The 16,606-nt window shown below is 40.1% G+C and overlaps 1 protein-coding gene across 1 annotated transcript in view; it reads right to left on the reverse strand.

Annotated features, from left to right (window-relative positions):
* The window catches only part of CARM1 (coactivator associated arginine methyltransferase 1), a 1,187,823-nt gene that overhangs the window by 82,397 nt on the left and 1,088,820 nt on the right, over positions 1 to 16,606 (reverse strand). The window contains exon 12 of the mRNA XM_044061097.1: positions 1,512 to 1,601. Within this exon, the coding sequence (XP_043917032.1) occupies positions 1,512 to 1,601 (90 nt within the window). The remainder of the gene's footprint in view (positions 1 to 1,511; positions 1,602 to 16,606) is intronic.

A 16,606-nucleotide genomic window follows, 5' to 3' on the forward strand; every position in this document is an offset into this window, starting at 1 on the left:
ATATAGTACAACAAAGTGCAAAGGGCTTGCATTTCATTTAACTGAATGATTTAATTTAATGAATACATTCCTTCTTTATTATGTTTTTTTAGGGCATGTAAGTTCTGTTATGATTATTTGCACAGCATGCTTTTCTTGCATATCTGCCTTTTAATGTTTTTGCCCTTTAAATAATACTAATATTGCTGATTGTTTATATTAAGACACACCAGGATGTGCAGTAGTAAGCCAAGCCTCCCGGTGTGCTTATAATTAGTAAATAAAATGTTATAATTTTAAGTTTTTCTTAATGATATGTGAGAGAGAGCAAAAAGATAGACAGCTTAATGACCATCATAGGAGGGATTCTCCACCCTGCACCCTCCACTCCATAAGACTACCAGGCAGCGGAATTTAAAACAGCGAATAGCATGGGGATGTCAGCCGCCTTGCTAGATGTGTATGGTCTTTCACTCTCATTAAGTCAGTAGTGCCTGATATTATAGTCCACTGAATAAAAAATAACATTTAAAAACAACTACCACACTTAACTGACAGCCTCACAAGAATGTCAATTAAGGCAGCATTGGTAACACCAAGCAAACAACAACGGTGTATCCTAATATAAATAATCACCTTAATATTAATGCTACAGAGCTGTGTATTTCTTTAAAATGTAGAAGAAGAAGCAGAGACTAAGAACCTCCTTTAAGCACCATTAGGGTTGAGGTATGGTAAGTATTGTATGACATAACAATTGCAGGGCTACTAGATTAGTGGACAGCCCACTGGTGGGATGATCAGAAGGCCATAAGTTCTGTCTTCACACCAGATGTTGAGTTTATGTTCCTGTATAGAACCTGCTTTGCAGCCTCAAGGGGTGCTGCACTCAGGGTGGTATCCTTTGAACAAAGGTTTTTGAGAATGAGGTCCCCCCAACTGTGTTAGTGGTAGCTTTTGTGGTTTCAAAATCTCCCGTGACACTTATTAAAGAAGCAGTAAGGGAATTTTCCCTGTGTCTTGATCAAATTTGACACTAGTCAGTATGAAAACAACTTCTGGTCTTCCCTGAAAATAAGTCATGCCAAATGCAACTTCCTCACTCAACAAAAAAGTAACAAAAAAAAGTAAGTTATTTGCTGCTGTTTACTATATAGCAACTGTCTCTTCTATATGTAAAGCTGCATTTACCAAAGATAGAAAGACAAAACCATCCAATCAAAAACTGTTAGACAGATCTTTATAACGTATAAGAAGTAAAACATATAGGAAAGTTGAGGAAAGAGGTTATTATCAACTGCGTGTATCATCTAAGAAAGGTCATACATGACAAATGAACTTGACATTACATTGTGGTGATCATCAAATGAGTATGTTTATTACCATGAATATCAAATAATACCACATTTCTCATGAGAATCTTCAGCACAGATGTGTGCTTTGATAAAGGACCATACAGTTAGAAACCAGTATTAATGTTATGTTAATAATAATATCAGTTATAAACGTCATATCAGGCGTTATCATCTTACCTAAAATAGAGATTCTTCAGGTCTAGTACATTACTCGATGCAAACCCTGTTTGATCTACCACTGCTGTAATGTGAATGTCATAACTTTGTCTGTGAAAGAATAGTGAAAAAAAGATTAATGCCCCATCGTTCTTCAAAGTAAGATGAAATCCTGGCATGACTTCAGTTTAATGGCACAACTCATTAATTTCTGATGCAAGCAGTAGATATCATCCTAATGTCTCGTATGAAAGTTTGTATTCTGTTAACATCAGCAAGACATTAGCCTGCTTTATGGCATGGCAGCCATACTGCTAACAAAGGACACTTCCATTGGTTTGCACATATTACCTGCCAAAAAAAGTAAGAATTAGGTACAGAACTCTGCCATACATAAATGATAATAATTCCCTGTATCCACTCATTCTCTTCAGTTTACTTTCATTTTTAAAGGTAAGATTTCTTTTTTCTTATTACAGTCATTATGCAAAGAAAAAAGTTCCATTATGAACATTTATGAAGAGGGCAAGCTGTAAATGTACAGGATTCCAACTGGTCAGTGCACTAGTGAGATGAAACACCTAAGTAAGCACTTTAAAACTCACATTTATGTTGAGAAAATTGTGAGTAGTGAGATAAATAGTTCTAGTAGTAGTTATAATAATAATAATAATAATAATAATAATAATAATAATAATAATGATGTTTGTTTGTGTCTTTCAGCTTTTCCCAGTTAGGGGTCGCCACAGCGGAACTCCGGTCCGCTAATGATTGGCAGTAGATTTTTACGTACTGGCTTGCTGGGCCTAACGCACAACCTTCAACGAAGGAACGCCCATTCACGCATGTCGCCACACAGAAGACGCTCTAACTGAGAATTGAACGGACAACGTCTAACTGTGAGGCGACAACGCTACCGCAGCATCACCACCGCGTCCATATTTTTCCAGCTTCCCATAACTTTTTATCTTTGGTTATACAGATCCTTCTTTCTTCTAGTTTGTATTCATGTTGTGAAGTGGGGGGAAAAGGCTGTTTAGAATGAATAAAAATGTCTTGTTAAATCTCATTTTTTCCATTTTTTAGTAGCTAAGGCAGTTTGCTTAGGTAATAAGGAAAATTAAAAATACTTGGTAAACATTTGTTTACATACCTCAGTCTGCCCCATTACTATCCCAATAGCAGTAAGACCATCTATCCACACAGGAGTAGCACTTCAGAACTGAAACTACCTCCCTCTAACTGTTGGAATGTTATATAGAAGTAGTGCAGACTCATACCTCTCAACCTCTCAGCATAAGAAATCTGGACAAAGCCTTACATAATGGGGGACAAAGGCCTAAAAAGAGGGACAGGTTTTAAATATTGCTTTGATAAACTTAGAAAGTAGCTTGAATATCTAGGCTTGTGTTAAAATGCATTTTCCAAAGAATATGAAGTCTGAAACTGAAACGTGTGTCATTATTTAGTGATTTCATTCCTCAGATCACCCCAGTGATTTACCAGAAAACAAGAAATTCTATGAGGAACAGACTGAAATTTTGAGACAAAAAACTGGACATTCTGCAAAAATCCGTACAGTGGAGAGGTATGTGGAAGCTATCAAATACTTGGAATATCACTTAAAAACTTAGCTCTCACTTTCTCAGTGCACAAAGGACAGAGACTACAGGAAACAAGAAAGGCTCTAAAAAGCCCGAGCTTCTGTACAGAGTTATTTAATTCTTAATGAAAATGAGGATTACCTTTGCTAGAGCTGCCATTCCTTTAACTTTTCACTATTACTACTCTGACAGCTCTCAGTAAGAATGTTTAAAAATTTGCATATGACATACTATTCAATTTCCAGACATGCAACAAGACTGCCATATAGGACTTATCAAAGTGTAGTGCTGGGTAAACCTAACTGGATCTCTGTTTCTGCCAAACTGAATTTCCTCCAAATGGGGATGGTCTAATGGCTTTTTTAAAGCAATGATTGCATGCAGATAGCCAGTATTATTATTATTATAATTTGCCAACAGATATATCGACCTACCTCTCTCTGCATCTAACCTACTAAGTTGCCAGTGGATGAATTTTTAAGGATTGTCAGTCCACATCTCAAGAATGACCTACTGCTACACATGAAAAATAAAATGAGACTCTTTGTACATTCAAAGTTGAGCTAAAAAATACTTTCTATGTCACAAGTGTCACTGATCAGGAATCCCTTAGCTAACATGGGGGTTAATACACTAACAAGGATGTCTGCTCTGATAATCTATGATATTTGTGAATCATTACTGTTTGGGGTAATGTCTCTTTTTGCCTTTCTTTAACTGGTACATCAGTTTTGTTGGCTTCTTACTTCTCTGATTATATGTGTGTGTGTGTGTGTGTGTGTGTGTGTGTGTGTGTGTGTGTGTGTGTGTGTGTGTGTGTGTGTATGTACACTGCATATATATATGTATGTGTGTGTGTGTGTGTGTGTGTGTGTGTGTGTGTGTGTGTGTGTGTGTGTGTGTGGATGGGTCTACTTCACAAGAATGAAAACCCACTTACCTGAATCACTAAATGTTGAGGTGACTTTGCTGAAACCTCAAATGAACGAACACTCAGATCACATATTAAAAACTCCAGGAAAGTAACCAAGTGTCTGGCACCACAATAAAATCAAACCAAAGCAAATTAAATCCACCCATGTGGGGAGCTGTGCTTTCAGAACTGCCCCTAACTAAATATAACAACTCCAAGATCGCACTATAGTGGGGAAAGTGGCAAAGTTCACCATGATGGCCAAGTGGTTCCTTTCCCAAAGTAACTTTCCAGTCATCTGAGTGTTTGTTAAATTGTGGTTTCGGCAAAGTCGTCTCAATCTTTAGAGATTTGGGTAAGTGGTTTTTCATTCACTTCAAGTATACCTGCACACACACACACACACACACACACACACACACACACACACACACACACACACACACACACACACACACACACACACACACACATATATATGGGTTATCGACATGTGTTTGAACAACAAGTTATCCATCCCAAAAAACTGCCAGCACAGATGATTGGAAATCAGCTTATCAAATGTGCTGGCAGTTGTTCTGTGTGAGATTTGCCCTTTCCTCACTATAGTATGATCTCAGAGTTGATATATATATATATATATATATATATATATATATATATATATATATATATATATACACATATAAAATTAGCAGGGGGTGGGGGGAGCTTGCCACGTGAAATAAACAAGTTGTTTTGCTTTATTTGTTTTTTTTTTGTTTTCATTCGTTTGCTGATTGTCAAGATGCGCTCGATCAGTTGCTATTCTATGGACTGAAGTTTCAATGAATAGTTAGGATTTATTTAAATATATATATATATATATATATATATATATATATATATATATATATATATATATAGATTTACACACCCACACACACACACACACACACACACACACACAGTGTTATGCTTTGTGCTTACTTTAAGGCACCAGGCCCTTTAGAGAGTAGAATTAATGTGTATTAATTTCCTACATTTATTATAAGCACAAGTTTTGCACTGAAACAAGAGGATCTTGTCAGGATCACAGTCAGCTTAACACTGCCCTAATACACCATGGGAAATCTCCTTTAGGCTTACATAGACACACTCAATATAGCACTGCTCACACAGATTATCATGATGATCAGGTATCACCCTATCTCCCATACTTTTGAGAAGGGAATTGCATTTGCCTTTGAGTTTAACTCATTATGCACATTTGTACATCATAACATTTGCTTACGCATACTTTTCATTGCACTTGACATCACTTTATAACAGTTTACATTTCTCGCTAACATAGAACATAAATAAGATTTCACAGTCTCTAAACATATGTCCCTGATAGCAGCCATTTTAATACTTGTTTGATTCTGGAGCCATTGCAAATACTGCTACCTGACTGGAAGCCTCATCTCAGGCTTTCATAAGGTAACTCTTAATCATTGTGGATGTGAGGAGTTTGTCTTTCTTGACAAGTTCATGCTAGCTAACATGTCTCTTTCAGGTACATTGTGATTGATTGCATCATTAGAGTCTAAAGACACTGACATACATTCTTACCCTTTGGCCTTGGCAATTGTTCATCCGGTTACAACTGTCTTCTCAGTTCAGGCATCTCAGCAATTGCTTGTACGTGTGTCTGATTTCCCTTTACTGCAACTTCATTGCTGGTTGGATTACATATGATCTAATTTCTGCACCTCCAACATCATAAATGTTAGCATCTTTAGTAACTACAGTTGGTTTACTGAGATTGTAATATGTAAACACAGGTGTGGACACTAACATGAACATAACCCTTTGAAAAACATGCTGTTGAGCATAACCCCATGTCCATGTGACAGTTGCCTTTAGCATTTCTGATTACGGATGAAGCACCATCGACAGCCCTATAACAATTTGCACAGGTAGTTTACCATGACAAGTACTTGTCAAAGTTCCATGACATAATCTGGACTTGGTAGCCCCATCACAGCTTTTACTGGGATCCACATTAATGCCATCTCCACCACTGCAATGTCAAAAATGCTCTCCACCATATCCACTGTGCCCCCATTGTCTTTGAGGAGTAAACTCATTTCACTCCAAAAGAACTGAGATGTTGAAGTAATTCCAAAAGGACCACATGGCATAAAAAGCAAATAGAGGGAGTACTTCCAGAAATTTCTGAAATGGAGTAAACCCCACAGAAGGTGTACTGCCCCATACACAGCCTACAATGAAAGAGAAATAAGTACTACCCAAGAAGTAAAAACATCACTAAGGAAAATGGAGTCAGGAAAACAGTTGGCTAAGATGACATAATGGTAGACAATCAAAATATCGGGTGAGTTAGGGAACCATATAGTAGCACTGAGAGAAAAATGTATTCCAGATGACTGAAGGATAAGCAGTGGTGCCAGTGTACAAGAATAAAGGGGGCATTCACAACTTTTCCATCTAGTCTGGCAGTTAATGCAAGGGATTAAGAGTATAAACTGTTAACTCTAGGCAGTAAAGAAGTATCAGTCTCCTGTCACACTGCATCAAAGTGTTGGAGAAGGTGACTGACTGACAAATACGCAGAACGTAGAACGTAAAATATTACATATTCAGATCAGAATGCCGCACAACTGACCCAATGTCTACAGTGAGACAGTACAGAAGAAGATGGAGATGAAGAAAGAATCCAACTGGACATTCATTGGAGAAAACATATAACACTGTTCCCAGAAAACTGATTTCTGAAATCCCGTTATGGCTCAAAGTCCTGGAAACATTGGTAGAATTAGTGCAGTGTATGTAAAAGGGCCCAATGACACAAGTACTAACAGTGTTCAAAATCATACAGGGGTTCACAGTGGGAGTGGGTGTGCATCAGGGTTCAGCTCTGAGATCTTTGCTGTTCATACAGGTCAGGATGACAGATCAACAAAGCTGTTCTATCCAAATGATGTGGCAATGCAAGCAGACTCTGAACAGGAACTTCAGAAAATGATACGGGGATGGAATGCAAGACTCAAGCCACACAGAATGAAACTTAAGTACAGACAGCACAGTTGTCATAACAGCAAATAGGGAAAACAGAAGAAACTGAAAACTGAGGTAGAAGGGAAAATTGTGAAACAGTTTAACAGTATCAAATATCTAGAAGGAGTGGTTGAGGATAAGTGAAGTCTGAATGAAGAGGTAAAAGCTAGAATCAGTGGTGATGCAGACAGAGAATATCAGGTGTAGTATATGACAGAAGAATACCAAAAAAGATTAACATAAAGGTGTACAAAGCAGTGGTGTGGCCAGTGCTACTGTATGCTATGCAAACATGGGCAGGAAAGGCAGAGCAATTGAGGAAGCTAGCAGTAATGGAGATGAAGTGCCTGAGATGGGTGGTAAGATGTACACTGTGGAACAGACAGAGAAATAATGGCATAAGTGCAGAAGCCAAAGTAGTTACAACTGTGTAGAAGGTCAAAGAGAATGAGAACATATAATCACAGTTCAGGTACAAGCAGGAAAGCAGAACATCATTTGGTGAAGAAGTGTTGGGAGAGAGAAAGAAGGCAAGAGGAAACAAGGATGCCCAGCCAAAAGATACATGGACTGCATGAGAGAAGACCTGTGACAGTCAGGCAAGGCTATCAAAGAAGGTAGGTGAGTGGCATTGAACTGAGAGTGGTGGTGACAATAGACATGAAACCCTGAGCCCATGTAGAAAAAAATGGGAAAAAAGGGATTGATGATGATGAAGTTGTTCCAAAAGGTAACCATCAAGAACACAATTTTCCAAATGGAGTGATGAATGCTGTCAGTTTTCTGCTGTTTGAGTCAAGCAGTATTTGCTAAAACCCACTGGATACATGGTACACAGAGGGCATTGTTTACCCTGTTTAATTGGGTGCTATATCATCCAAAGTAGGCAGGATGAATCTCTTCCTCTTGACCACATCATTCAAACATTGTATATCGATACCGATTCTTACTTTGCCATTTTTATTAATTCCTTGCACCACTGGTACACAACAACCTCTAACCTCTACTTCTGTTATCCCTGTGCAATTACAATCATTTTATCTTGGCTTCTGCTTTAGGTGTTGATAGGTGTGTGTACTAGGCTAATGGCCCAGGGGCCTTTACAAGCCTAACCATAGGATTACCCAGGCATCATGCCACCAGACCTTAGTTCCCAGTGCCTCTGTCGAATAGAGCCACTGGAGTGATCCCTGGGGTGAATTTTCTATTTCCCATCCACTCATCGAGATTTCTCTTGAAGAGGGTCAGCAAGGTGCTCTGGTTGACATGTATGGGAAGTCTATTCCATAGCATGGGCAGTCTCTGGGTTATAAACCTGTCCCTCCAGTACGTTATGTTGATTGTGGTAATGAGGTTTAGGTCTCTGGACAGTGTGGTGTGGAGGGATTGGGATTTCTTTAGATGTAGCATTTCTAACAGAGCTGGGTCAGACATGGCTTTGTAAGTCAAGCAGAGATCGCCTCTAAGTAGGCAATATGAGGCAGAGAATAGTTGTAGTTTTTTTGTCTGTCCATGTAGGGCATGTGTTTAAGGCATAGGATCCTCTTTCTGAGGTACTTTTGCAGCCTCTCCAGTTGTTGCAGGTGTCTAGTGAGGTACATGCCAAATGGGACATTGTACTCGATGATTGGCTTAATGAGGGAAGAGTAGAGGGACACAATGACCTCTTTCTTCCTGGATGCAAATCCCTTAGTAAAGAGATGTGTCACATAGAAGGACTTTCTGACCACAGTGGCAATGTGGTGGTCAAAAGAGAAGTTGCTGTCAACCTATGTTCCCAGATCTCTTATAACACATTCTATGTTCACTGGACTACCATCGATGTGGTAATTCATGGGAACTGGGTTTTTCCCAAAAGGGATGACAACACATTTTTGGAATTGAGCTTAAGGCCATGGTTCTGACACCAGTTGTTGGTCTCAGTGAGGCCATTCTGTAGGATATCAATATCACCTGGGGAGTTAATAATAGCTCCCAACTTGCAATTGTCTGTGAACTTTGTCAGCCAGAGTCCCTTTGTATTGTCCTGGAGTTCAGAGAAGTAGATACCAAACAGAAGAGGACCCAGGACCAAACCCTGTGGGACTCCACTGATGACTAGTTGGCAGGCTGACTTGGAGTCAGCTGCTTTCACATTGAGGGTTCTGTGAGCCAATTTGCAACCCACCTAGTGATATAGGGATTGATGCCTAGCTTAGTGAGTTTTTCTATGATTCTTGAGTGGGGAATGGTATCAAAGGCCTTGGCCAGATCAAGGTAGGCTGTATGAAGCACTTTGCCTTCATCCACAGCTCTGGTGACTGACTCAAAGAAGTTAACTAAGTTGAGCAGGCATGATCTACCCTTCACAAAACCAAACTGTGTGGGATCCAGAGTTTGGAGATTCCCTGTATCCTTGTTTTTTAGGTCCATGATGATGCATTCCATAGCTTTGCATATCAGACTTGTCAGGCTAATGGGGGCGATAGTTTCCTGGGTCTCTTGTCACTTCTCCTTTGTGGAGAGGGCTGACTGTAGCAGTGCGCCATTTGGTAGGGACAAAGCCTGAAGTGAGGCTGTGATTGAACAAGGCACACAGGTGAGGTGCCAGTTCACTCTGTAGTTCATGTAGAACACAGCCAAGGATATTGTCAGGTCCCATAAAAGCTGTATTCTTGGCATTGGACAGTGCTGTTTTAACCTGTACAGCAGTAATACTGGGTGGCTGGCAATCTACTGGTATTGTGATTGGTCCTTTGGGGGGAAGAGAGGGGTAAAGTTGGCACTGAATCTGTCGGGCAGTATATTAGCAATATCTGTTGGCTCGGTATAGGCGGTACCATTGTGCAATAGCTCAGAGCAAATCTGGGTATTGCCGTGGTGATTCTTTACATAACTATAGAAGGCCTTGTGGTTGTCTTTACTATCTGCTGCAATTCTGTTTTCATAGCTAGCTTTAGAGGATTTGATGAGGGATCTCAACTTTTTGTTGAAGCTGATAAGGAAGTTCTTCCAGTCTTGGGACTTCACCTTATTCCGCATCAGTTTCCTCCTTCTGTTGTAGAGTTTGTTTATGGCAGGGGACCACCAGATTGGCTTCCTTTTTTTGGAGGAGAGTGTCTTGGTTCTATTGGATATGGTAAGATTCATGTATTTGTGTACATGTTTGTACAGTGCATTGGCGTATGATTCGGCGGTCATGCAACTATTCTCCATTTACATGGGTGCCGTGAAGTTAGCCACCTCTGTTTTTAGGAGCCCAAAGTTAGCTATGGAGAAGTTTTTCATGGTGGTTACTATTGCAGGGGGTGGGGTGGGTGGGAAGGATGTGGATTTCCAAGGTGATTAGTTTTCGGTCAGATCGAACCAGGAAGGAGTTGACTTTTGGTGTAGAGCAACGGTCGCCCATGTTAGTAATGACCAGGACAAGGATGTTGCTACCTCTAGTGGGGATAAGAATGAGCTGGTCCAGGGCATTGGAATTAATGAATTCCAGGAAACGTTGGGCATGTGTATTGGTACATGAGTAGTTTTCCCAGTTAATGGAAGGGTGGTTGAAGTCGCCCAGTATGAGAGTGTTAGGTTGGACCCTAATATTCTCCAGGATGCTTAGGAATGTGGAGTGTGAGTCTTGGGACATGGTTGGGCCCTATAGCTGGCTATGACCTGAATCACTGTCTTACCCAGTTTTAGCTGCACCTGAAGTATCTCTTATGCATTATGTTGGGCTACCAGTCTGGAGGTGTGCGCATCCTTTATGAATATGAAAACACCGCCGCCTTTGGAGCTTCGGTCCAAGTTCTGGGACTGAAAGGTGTGGAATGAGTTATAGCCTGGTAGTGCAGTGGTGCTTTCTGCTGCCTTGAACCAGGTGTCTGTTACAGCACAAATGTCAATGTTCTCCATTTTAAGCAGTGCTTCAAGCAAGTGCATTTTGAGATTTAGACTTCTAGCGTTGAGCAGCATGACCCTCAGACTGCATTTATCTGTAGCTGTTATGGTGGTAATTTGGTCTTTGGAACACCGCCTACAAAAGGCGCTATAGGGGTGGAAAGAGCCTTGGCCTGTATCCATAAGCCCAGGGGTGACAGGTGCAGGCCACCTCTGGCAAAGCATCGAGGTCTGTCAGTCATGTCATCTCAGGCAGACAGATACTAGATCCCCTTAGAATGACAGCAGGAACTTAGCCAATCATTGAAATCAATAATTTTCTGCTTGCACTGTGGTATCTTTCTGGATGATGGTAGGATGCTGCTCAGGGCTAGGGTCATACCCACCTGGGCTACATAATCCAAGAGCTCCTCCATGTCTCTTTTCATGTAGTCCAGGGAGGTACGTCTCAGGTCATTCATACCCACATGTACAATGACAGAGTCAGAGTTGTACCTGTTGTTGAGGGACCTGAGCGCATGAGTTATGTGGTGGATGCTGGCACCTGACAGGCATCTGACTGCTACTTTCGTCATATTCAAACTGGTGAGTGGGACATCAGTGTGCCTCACTATTAAGTCACCTATGACTAGTGTGTTGGGCATGTTGTTTTGCCTTAGGGGCTTTGGTTTAGTGGCACACTGTTTAGGAGAGTTATGTGTCTCATGATTAGTGTTGTGTTGTGGTGGTCGAGTGCATTTCTGCCTTGGAGGTCTCTGCTGTTTGGGTATATTTTTATTGAGAGCCTCTGTGAAGGTGGGTGTGTGGTTTGTGTTTTTATGTGAAGGCAGTGCTGGTGTGTGTTCTGGAGGCTATGTGTTCCATGTGGTGTGGTGCAAGTGTTGACCTTCTCCTCTTGACCAGCTATTCTGGTCTTGGCAGGAGAGTGAGTGGCTTCCAGTTTGTACATATAAGTGCATCTCTCGCAAGTCTGAGTGTTGGGAAGTAAGAGGAGAGGGATGTCTGTGTGCATGAGGCAGTTGCTACATTTACCTCAGGATGCCAAAGTTCACCAAGTTGATAGGAGAAAGCACAGGGAACTGACCTTTAGACATGCCTGGAGGGGTGGGCATTAATAATAAGTACTGGAACTGTTTCCTTGTAGAACATTTAGTGCTAGACTAATAAGCTAGTAAAAGTGCAGGAGAGGAGAGAACTAGCAGATCTAAGGGAAAAATTGAAGAGCAGACTTTGGCACCTCTCAGAAGCTTACAAACAGTCCTGGATACAGCAAGTGTGTATCTGGACTAGAATAGTTACAGGAAAGGCAGGAGACAAGCGCAAATGTGGGTTTTTAAACCAGAAAGTTGAATGAGATGGAAAAACTGCCCAAATGGCCAATAAACTACAACTTCTGGGCCAGAAACCACTCCTCCATACAGAAGAACATTCATGGTAGCCCTTGTAGCATAGTGAGGGCATAAGGAACTATACTCAGTATTAGGTAAATATTTATTGGTGATCTGTAAGGAGTTCAACATCAGCAGATACATCAGTACTTATTTCTTCACTTTTGGCTGTTAAACTGAATTTAGTACAGTGGCTCTAATCAGCAGATTATTTATATAAGAAATCAATGATACACAGATCCAGAACTCATATCTACAGTCTTTCAACTCAGTCATGACTAGGAATTTCTCTTGACATTTAAGCTTCCTATTTATTTATTTATTTTATTTGAGATTTGTTGACCAGGATAGTCCGACTGAGCAAAAGCCTTTTTCAGCAGATGCCCAGGGAGAAAAGCTCCACAGTACAACTAAGCATGACAATTTTGAAGACTGAAGTAGAATATAGTAAAAACAATATTCAATAAAACAATTAAGTAAATGTCCAAAAGGCTCCACAGTAAAACAAAGCAAGAAAAATTATAAGATTGAAGTAAAATGCAGTAAAAAATATATGCAATAAAATAAGAGAATGTCCATGACAGTATAAGTAAGGATACACAGCAGCAGAGACATTTAATGTGAGTAGTAGATATAGAATTATGTAATAACTAAACACTGGCAAAAGACACATTGGGTTTTCATCAGTGGACAACTGGTACAATTCAATGTAGTTTGTTAGTGAGTTATAGTAATAGGGAAGGGAGGAATAGAGAGGATATTGAAGGAAAAAGAGATGGGTTCAAGTGGGATGATTATAGTGACAGGTCCAGGTGCTGTTAAGGTACATTTTGAGAGTTTTCTTGAATTTATGGATGTGGGTAATATTTCTAAGGGTTATGGGAAGCTTGTTCCATGAACGAGCAGGAAAGTAGTTGTAGAGATTCTGTCCACTTTTTTTTTTAGGTTTGTGAATATGTAAGAGACATTGGTCTGAACTTCTGAGGGATTGAGGAGGCTTATAGAAGGAGACAGTGAGGAGATGCTAGGGCAGAAAGAGGGCTTATTCAGGATGGAAAAGATAACGAGAAGTTGCATATATGAGTTGGTAAGGAAACTCTAACCAGCTGAGTGTCTGCAGAGTGTTTGGTTTGATCTAGAGGGCAGATTGGCTCCAAGTCTAGCAACTTTGATACAGGTGGTTTCAAGTTTGGAAAGTAGTGAGGACTGTGAGTTGGTTAAGATTTGGGAGCTGTGGAAGAGGTTAGGGAGAAGGTATGCTTGGGCAAGTGAGATCCTGGAGTTGGGTGTGAGGAACATTTTGTTTCTATACAGTAGGCCAAGCTTTTGGTGGGTTTTCTTGATACTGTGAAGTACATGAAGGCCAAATTTAAGTCGGTTGTCTATTATTGCTCCAAGAAGCTTAGTGTGGGTTTCAGCTATGATTGTAATTTGTTAAGGGAAGAGATGGTAAATGAGGATTTAAGATGATAAAGCAATTTTGGGAAGAAGAGAAGTTTTGTCTTTTTAGGATTAAGTATGAGTTGGTTGTTAGTAAGCCATGTTTCAGTGAGGTTGAAAGATGTTTGTGTCAGGGTTAGCAGGTCGGAGGGTTATCAGCAATAGAGATGATTGTGGAATCGTCTGCATACTGCATGATGGATGACTGAGGACAGGATGTATGAAGTTGGTTAGTAAAGGTGTTAAAAATGAGGGGGCCTAAAGGTGAGCCTTGTGGAATGCCCATTTTGATGGGGAGAAAAGGAGATAAAGCAGAGAACCATTTTACGGATTGCTGTCTGTCTGTGAGGTGGCTGTTGAACCAAGAGATAGTTGCTAGAGAGGCAGGACTCTAGTTTGTTATTGTCTCTGGCTAGGGAGATGGAGTTAGTAATGGAAATAAGTGCAGGAGTAGTACTGTGGTGGGAGTGGAAGCCCTGCTGGGTAGGGGTGATCAGGTTTTCTTGAGTGAGATAAGCCAAGATTTGTTTATGAACACAGTGCTTAAGAATTTTGGAGAAGGGAGAGAGTATTGCAATAGGTTGATAATTAGACAGCTCTACATAATTTCCACCTTTGTGAATTGGCATGGTGTGGAATTTTTTCCAGAGAGTAGGAACAGTGGATTCACTGATCGAGCAGTTTATGAGGATGGAGACAGGATATGTTATGGAGTTAGCAGCAGCCTTTAGGAAGAGAAACAGCAGACTGTCAGCTGATGGGGAACATCGGTTTAAGTCTGAGAAGAAGTTTTTTAATGTAGATGGTTGGAACGGGATTTAGTAAGAATGGGCTATTTTGTAGTAGGGGTGTGGTGGGAGGTATGGGGTTGGTTGGGTGGGAACTTTGCATAAGTTTGCTGATGGTATCTATGAAGTATGAATTAAAAATGGATACAGTTTCTTGGGGTGTGTTATTGGGGCAGAGGTTGGGAGTTGAGGGCTTGCTGGGTGAAGAATTTGGTTGACAGTATTCCAGAAAGTTTTAGGGTTTCTGTGTTCTGTAGTTTGGGGTGAGAGGTAGAAGTTCTTTTTATCAATGTGTATGTGTTTTTTGATTAGATTTTGGACTTCCCTATATTTTTGGTAGGGTGTGGGAGGTTTGGTCTTAGTCCAGAGTTTCCAGGTAGAATCTCTGTTTTGGATAAGAGATCGAGTAGATTTGACTCTGACTGTTCTGGGAGGGGCAAGGGAGTCCAGTGTGTTTAGAAAGATGGAGCTGAACTAGAGAACAGCTTCATCTAGAGGTAGGGATGAAAGGAAGAACAAGTCTATAGCAGTGAGAAAATTATTGAATGTATCAGGGTTGAAACTGGTTAGCTTTTGGCATTCTTTAAATTTATGAGGTCTAGACAAGTGGGGGAGAATCTTTGGATGCGTATAGGGGAGTGGTCACTCATGGAGTTGGGTAGGGATTCAGGGTGGTGATAGAAGTTAGGGTTGGAGACGAGAATCCAGTCAAGGATAGAACTGATATTAGTGGGTTTATGAAGAAACGTGGGAGAAGAGATAAGCTGTGTGTAGCCATATACGTTTATGTTGGTAGTAGTGGAGTTAGAGATGAGGGTTAGCCAGCTGATGTTAACATTGCCTAGTATTATAGTTTCATTAGCTATATTGTCAGACATCCAGTGGAGAATCTCTTCTAATAAGGGTATATTCTTTCCAAGGGGTATGTAGATGGTGACTATAGGGTTTTATGGCTAAGTTTGTAATTGGCAATGTTGAGTTCAGCTGGGTGAAAAGAGAGGTGAGGGTTGGTTAGGGGGGATAAGGTTAAGAGGTAATTTTGGCGTTGACTAGTTGCAGAAATTTTGAGATGCTCTCTCTCTCTCTCTCTCCCTATCTATATCTATCTATATATATATATATATATATATATATATATATATATATATATATATATATATATATATATATCATGATGTAACATCTGTTTTTATGTCTGCCTCACATGTGCACATTTTAAATCTAACTGGATAACTAGAGTGCCATGAATTGAAAGCCAGAAATGCCATTTTTAATTTAGGTCTGAGTGCTTATGGAACCCCAAAAGAAACTTTCTTTACATTTTCCTCAGACAACCATGTGACTATCTTACTATTACTAACGGAAAATATTCCATTTTATTGTATTTTCAGCACCTTCTGATTTACGTCCAACACAGATCTGATATATTATGGAATCACCTGTACTTATTGTACATCTGTTTGCATTCATTTTTAACATTTGCACATTGACACTGACCATGCCTCCCCTCCCTGTTATTGCACAGTATCATCTTAATTTCACATCTCTCACCACTCTTAGGTCACACTTAAATTTGCTCAGACTGATAAGCTATTTATATATTTTTTTCTAATGTTAACTTTGGCTCCAGTGCAAATTTTGTAAAACTTAACAGTTGGCAATGCCTGTGCCAGTATTAATTCTTATTTGTTCATCTTTATCACCTTTAAACTAACATTCAATATTCTGCCAGTTCAAGTGTCTTACAAACGATTCAGCAACCCCACCCTCTTCATGGACGCATTTATCGAAACATGTTCTTTCATGTAGTGCATTTTGTTAAGCGCACAACGTTTATCTTGCTTTGCCATCACTGGATAAAATGTTCAGACTTGCCACACAGTAAATATGAAAGCACCAAAAACAGGCTCAACATCTCTGAAAATAGCAAAAAGTAGGGAGTTTACCTAAACCTCATGACCTTCCTTGTCCAGCTTTGATGCAGTTTTTTAGTGTGCAAACTTTTGCTTTCATATCCATTATGCTGGCAGTTATATGAAGTCAAATGGATCTAGTGGATTGAGTTTTGTCA

This window comes from Protopterus annectens, chromosome 2.part0 (genome assembly GCF_019279795.1).
Source record: "Protopterus annectens isolate FY-2018-M chromosome 2.part0, PAN1.0, whole genome shotgun sequence".
In the NCBI taxonomy this organism is placed as follows: domain Eukaryota; kingdom Metazoa; phylum Chordata; order Ceratodontiformes; family Protopteridae; genus Protopterus; species Protopterus annectens.